The sequence below is a fragment of the Cucurbita moschata genome, unplaced genomic scaffold, assembly GCF_002738365.1.
Source record: "Cucurbita moschata cultivar Rifu unplaced genomic scaffold, Cmos_1.0 Cmo_Scf00011, whole genome shotgun sequence".
Taxonomy (NCBI): Eukaryota; Viridiplantae; Streptophyta; class Magnoliopsida; order Cucurbitales; family Cucurbitaceae; genus Cucurbita; species Cucurbita moschata.
In genome coordinates this window covers 3,599,732-3,604,430 of record NW_019268527.1, presented here as the reverse complement: position 1 = coordinate 3,604,430, position 4,699 = coordinate 3,599,732, and the positions used below count along the sequence as shown (strand labels likewise).

The 4,699-nt window shown below is 39.3% G+C and overlaps 2 protein-coding genes across 2 annotated transcripts in view; both read right to left on the bottom strand.

Annotated features, from left to right (window-relative positions):
- Nucleotides 1–990: 990 nt before the first annotated feature.
- Nucleotides 991–3,649, bottom strand: LOC111450007. The gene is made up of 4 exons (XM_023090136.1): nucleotides 3,446–3,649; nucleotides 3,257–3,350; nucleotides 2,742–2,951; nucleotides 991–1,885 (listed from the first exon to the last, which is right to left on the bottom strand). Exons 1-4 carry the CDS (start codon nucleotides 3,518–3,520, stop codon nucleotides 1,170–1,172), a joined length of 1,095 nt encoding a protein of 364 aa, XP_022945904.1. The 5' UTR covers nucleotides 3,521–3,649; the 3' UTR covers nucleotides 991–1,169.
- Nucleotides 3,650–4,579: 930 nt separating this feature from the next.
- LOC111449944 (protein DETOXIFICATION 12-like) overlaps nucleotides 4,580–4,699 on the bottom strand; it is a 6,802-nt gene continuing 6,682 nt past the window's right edge. The window contains exon 8 of the mRNA XM_023090037.1: nucleotides 4,580–4,699. The gene's annotated coding sequence lies outside the window, so the exon portion shown is untranslated.

The following is a 4,699-nucleotide window of genomic DNA, read 5'->3' as shown; positions in this document are numbered from 1 at the left end:
TTTTTTTTTTTTTTTTTTTTTTTTTTGTACTACTGTGTCCTTGAGTTCTATGGCAATGGAAAAAATTTAACTCCACGATGCCATTAGAGGGCAGAACCCAATCTATCATTTTGAATCCTTCAAAACTAACGAAACCAGTGGAACTAACTTTTTGTGTATCATACACTTTATCGCATGTGCAAGTTCCAGTCATGCTGTGAGATCCCACATTAGTTGAAGAGGAGAACGAAATCTTTTCTAAGTAGATGCATTTTAAAAATCTTGAAGAGAAGCCCGAAAAAGAAAACACAAAAAAGACAACATCTGCGAGCAGGTTGTTAAACATTTACTCAAATCACCATTTATAAGGACGTGGAAACCTTTTTCGAAAGGGAAAGCCCAAAGAGGATAATATCTGCCGTCTCCTCAAATCACCATTTATAAGGGTGTGGAAACCTTCCTCGAAAGAGAAAGCCCAAAGAGAGGACAATATCTGCTAGCGGTGGGCCTGGGTCGTTACAAATGGTATCAGAGCCAGACACCGGACGATGTGCCAGCCTTCTTGCTGTAGCCTTCTCGCTGTTCCCCGAATGGGGGTAGACACGAGGCGGTGTGCCAATAAAGACGTTGGGTCCCAAAGGGGGGTGGATTTGGGGTGGTCCCACATCGATTGGAGGAAGGAAAGAGTGCTAGCGAGGACGCTGGACCCCAAAGGGAAGTGGATTTGGGGGTGGTCCCACATCGATTGGAGGAAGGAAAGAGTGCCCGCGAGGACGCTGGGCCCCAAAGGGGGTGGATTGTGATGTCCCACATTGGTTGGGAGGAGAACAAAGGTGGATTGTGATGTCCCACATTGGTTGGGGAGGAGAACAAATCATCCTTCATAAGGGTGTGGAAACCTTCCCCTAGCAGATGCGTTTTAAAGCCTTGAGGGAAAGCCCGAAAGAGAAAACCCAAAGAGGACAATATCTACTAGCGATGGATCTGGATCTGGGTACAAAAATAGGGAACTTTTTTAAGAAGTACATAATAATAGATAGTGACAAAAACTGGATCCAATATTGCAACAAAACTGGATGTAAATATGGCTATCCACATACACCAAAGCAATCAAAATATACTAACCCCCTCCGCTGACAATTGAATCTGAAATATGTTGTGTGAGCTGGAGATATACCACATAATCTCCTTCAGTTGCTTAAAGTCACATTCTCCATTCGACTTTCTATATCAGTAGCCGTGGAGCCACTTAGTTCGGTCTCGAGCTGTTTACATGAATTTCGCAGATCGGTGCATGCCTGAAGAAAGCCTTCTGAATTACCATTAAGACTTCCTAACTCTGCCTGCATATTGTCAAGAAAGCTAGAAATTTTCTCAGAAGCTGCTTTAATGGCAGGGATCTCTTGTGGGGGGTAAAGACAAGCTCCAAGCTCGTCGACCTGCACTCCGATTCCTTGGCATAGTTTCAATAGATTCTCCAAGGACGCTATGTTACTTTGAATGTTTGCATTTTCCAGCTTGAGCAAACTTGTGATAGAGCGGATGAGTTCCTTTGTAACTACAAGTATTGAAGATACAACACTCATGGCAGATTGAGCAACTCTCATCTCTTCTGCTGACAAATCGTTACCTATATCAGCATCGTCGCTTGTATTACCGTCATCTTGTGTATCAGCTTCTACTTTGCTTGAAGATTCTTCAGGAGCTTCGTCCAAGTCAGAGGAACCTTGTTTAAGATCCTTCATCTCTCGGAGGACGTCCTTCACCGACACAGCTACCTGGGTTATTGCTCGGCCAATTGCAGTTATATTTGTGGAAGGAGTTTTCTTAAGGGCAGAGCAAGCATCCCAAACCGCACCAACCAACTGTGGAACTACTTGGTTTTGGTCCTTGTTATTCTGTGATCCTGAAAGAATGTTGATTCAGTGTCATCAAAAGAGAAAGACGAACATAGATTATGATTTGGCTAGATGCAAAAAGGAACTCACAAGAACATGCGACTGAATTTAACCCTATCATCAAAATTTGATGATGGAAACTTCTGATAGTTGGAAAAGTAAAACTTCTCTACCTCCATGATATTGTAATAGATAATTTACTTTAACATGAACTCGAGAGTACCCCTACTTATATCGTGGGTGTTCAACTAATCCCTCCTCTTCCATGTTAGGAATCACGATTCTCCACAATGGTATGATATTGTCCACTTTGAGCATAAGCTCTCATAGCTTTGATTTTGGTTTCCCCGAAAGACCCCATACCATTGAAGATAGTGTTCCTTGCTTAAAACCCATGATCATCCCCGTAATTAGCCAATGTGGGACTCTCTCCCAACAATCCTCAACATCCCACGGACAAACTTAATTCAGCATCAGTTTACTTTAATCCAGAATTCAGTTCCCAATACATTATAGTTGCAACATCATACAAAGCTTATGATGTTAACATTCTTTAACACTATTTGTTAGGTTCCATCGAAACGACATCCAGAGCCAGGTAGATACAAGAAAACGGTGAATTAAACCAAACTCAGTGACAATGTACAGCAAGATCCATCTATCTGTCAAAGGTGTCCTGAGGCAGAAAATTGGACAGCAAACAGCAAACAATAAACCACTTATTCCTTCAGAATTTTTCCTTCTCTAAATTCTTTCAAGAGAAAATTCACAGGATCTTTCCCTTCTCCCGATCGATGTGGGATAACCTAATGACGAAAGTTTAGGTCGAAATTTACGATGGAAAGTAGGGGAAGAGTAATTTACCATAGAAGGAGACGGATTCCTTCCATAACCTAAAACTGGAATCAATTACTTGCTTCACAGCTGCATGGATAACAGAAGACAGAGTAGGGCCAGCACCCACTTTACTCCCAAAGGAAACCAGGAGGAAACCTTGCAGCATGTTGAAATAAGCTGCCATGTTTTCCTCAATTGCTTTAACTTCTAGCCTTTCTCCAGTCCACACCATTCCAGCTACAGGGCAAAAAACAAAGATATAACCAATTTAATTCGTTGTCATTAACTGCAAGCAACCAAGTTTAGGAACATAAAAACAATTTTAAAAAATCTCTTCCAATTCTTTGTCATTAGAGAAATCCGTAGGACTTAAAGATAAACACATTCTCAAATCAAAACATCAAAATTGAGAATCCTGTTGAAACACAATTACAATCAACAACTTACAGCTTAATAATACATCTATTCAACTCTCCCATCCCCATAGTTGCAGAACAACATTAGCAATACCAAGAACAATTATAAATGAAACGGAAACCTACCGACACTCGCCTGCTTGTAGACTTGGTCGCCCATTTTTACAACATCCTCCCACTTCACGTTTTCAAGGGAAGAAGATGGATTTTGATCCAACATCTACAAGTCAAAACACGAAAAGAGAAATCATATCGGAAGTTTGAACCTCCATACAAATGCAATTCTAAAAGCAGAAGATTATCTGAAAATCGAACCTGAAAAGTTTCATGGATGGTATTCAGATGTGAATTGAGAGTTCGGATGAGTCGCTCTTTATCCGCTTTCCCCATCACAATCGGTGAGTGTCTTCTCTGAGATTGGGAACTTGATTGACAGAGTGATGAAGCTCTGAGAGAGTCGGAGACGGAAAGATGGGGTTTTACGATTGCCTGAAAAAGGCGTATTTATTTGCGGGGTTTTTCATTTTCTAAGAGAATAAAATAAAACGGCGTTCCTATTTGTTTTATTATTTTAAGTTTAAAAGAAAAAACATTTTACTTTATAAAAGTTTTTTTTTTTTTGGTAAAGATTTAAATGTTTTCTTAATAAAGATATTGATACATTGAAAATATATATATATATATATATATATATAATTTTAAAAATTCAAAACTAATGAGATTAATTTAGCTCTTGTAATTTAAAATTTATTACAAATTAATCATTAAATTTTGTAACGAGTTCAAATTCATAGAAACATACGTGCATTTAAAAATTTTAATTTATATTGTCTAACGAAATGTTATCAGAGCCACTAGACACCTGAAAATGTGCCAGCCTTCTGACTGTTCCTCGAAGGGGGTAGACACGAGGCAGTCGCTAGACACCTGATAATGTGACAACCTTCTGACTGTTCCTCGAAAAGGGTAGACACGAGACAGTGTGCCAATAAGGACGCTGGTCCCAAAGGAGATGGATTTGATAGTGGTTCCACATCGACAGACACGAGACGGTGTGCCAGTAAAGACGCTGGCCCCAAAGAGGTGGACTTGGTAATGATCCCACATCGATGGGAGGAAGGCACGAGGACCTAAAAACGCTGGGTCTCAAAGGGGGTAGATTGTAATGTCCACATAGGTTGAGGAGAAAAACAAAATACTCTTGTGTAGAAACTTTCTCCAACTAAACACATTCTCGAAAAGAAGCCCAAAGAAGACAATATTTGCTTGCAATGGTGGATTTGGACCGATAGTACATCTACTTCTCCTCTCCTCCAACTTAAATTATTCCAAAATTCTAAGAACATGAAAGTTTTAGAAAAGATTAACTCGATGATCAAAAGTACAAAAGAAAACTTGTTTCTAAACTAGTAACTCAACTAGTAACATATGAGTAACTGAAAGGTCAAATTTGAATCATGCAACTCAAAATCGTTTAATAAGTTCTAAAATTTTCACAAAAAAGTGGACGGTCTCAAGATCTCTTACATAGCTTAAAAAAAAAAAAAAAAAAAAAAAAAAAAAAAAAAA

Bases quoted from the DNA above. Each gene is read 5' to 3' on its own strand.
- LOC111450007 (XM_023090136.1), bottom strand. From the start codon at position 3,520: ATGGGGAAAGCGGATAAAGAGCGACTCATCCGAACTCTCAATTCACAT. The intron at 3,351-3,445 runs GTTCGATTTTCA...TTTGACTTGTAG, and splicing joins CCATCCATGAAACTTTTCAG to ATGTTGGATCAAAATCCATC. The intron at 1,886-2,741 runs GTAAATTACTCT...ACATTCTTTCAG, and splicing joins GGAATCCGTCTCCTTCTATG to GATCACAGAATAACAAGGAC.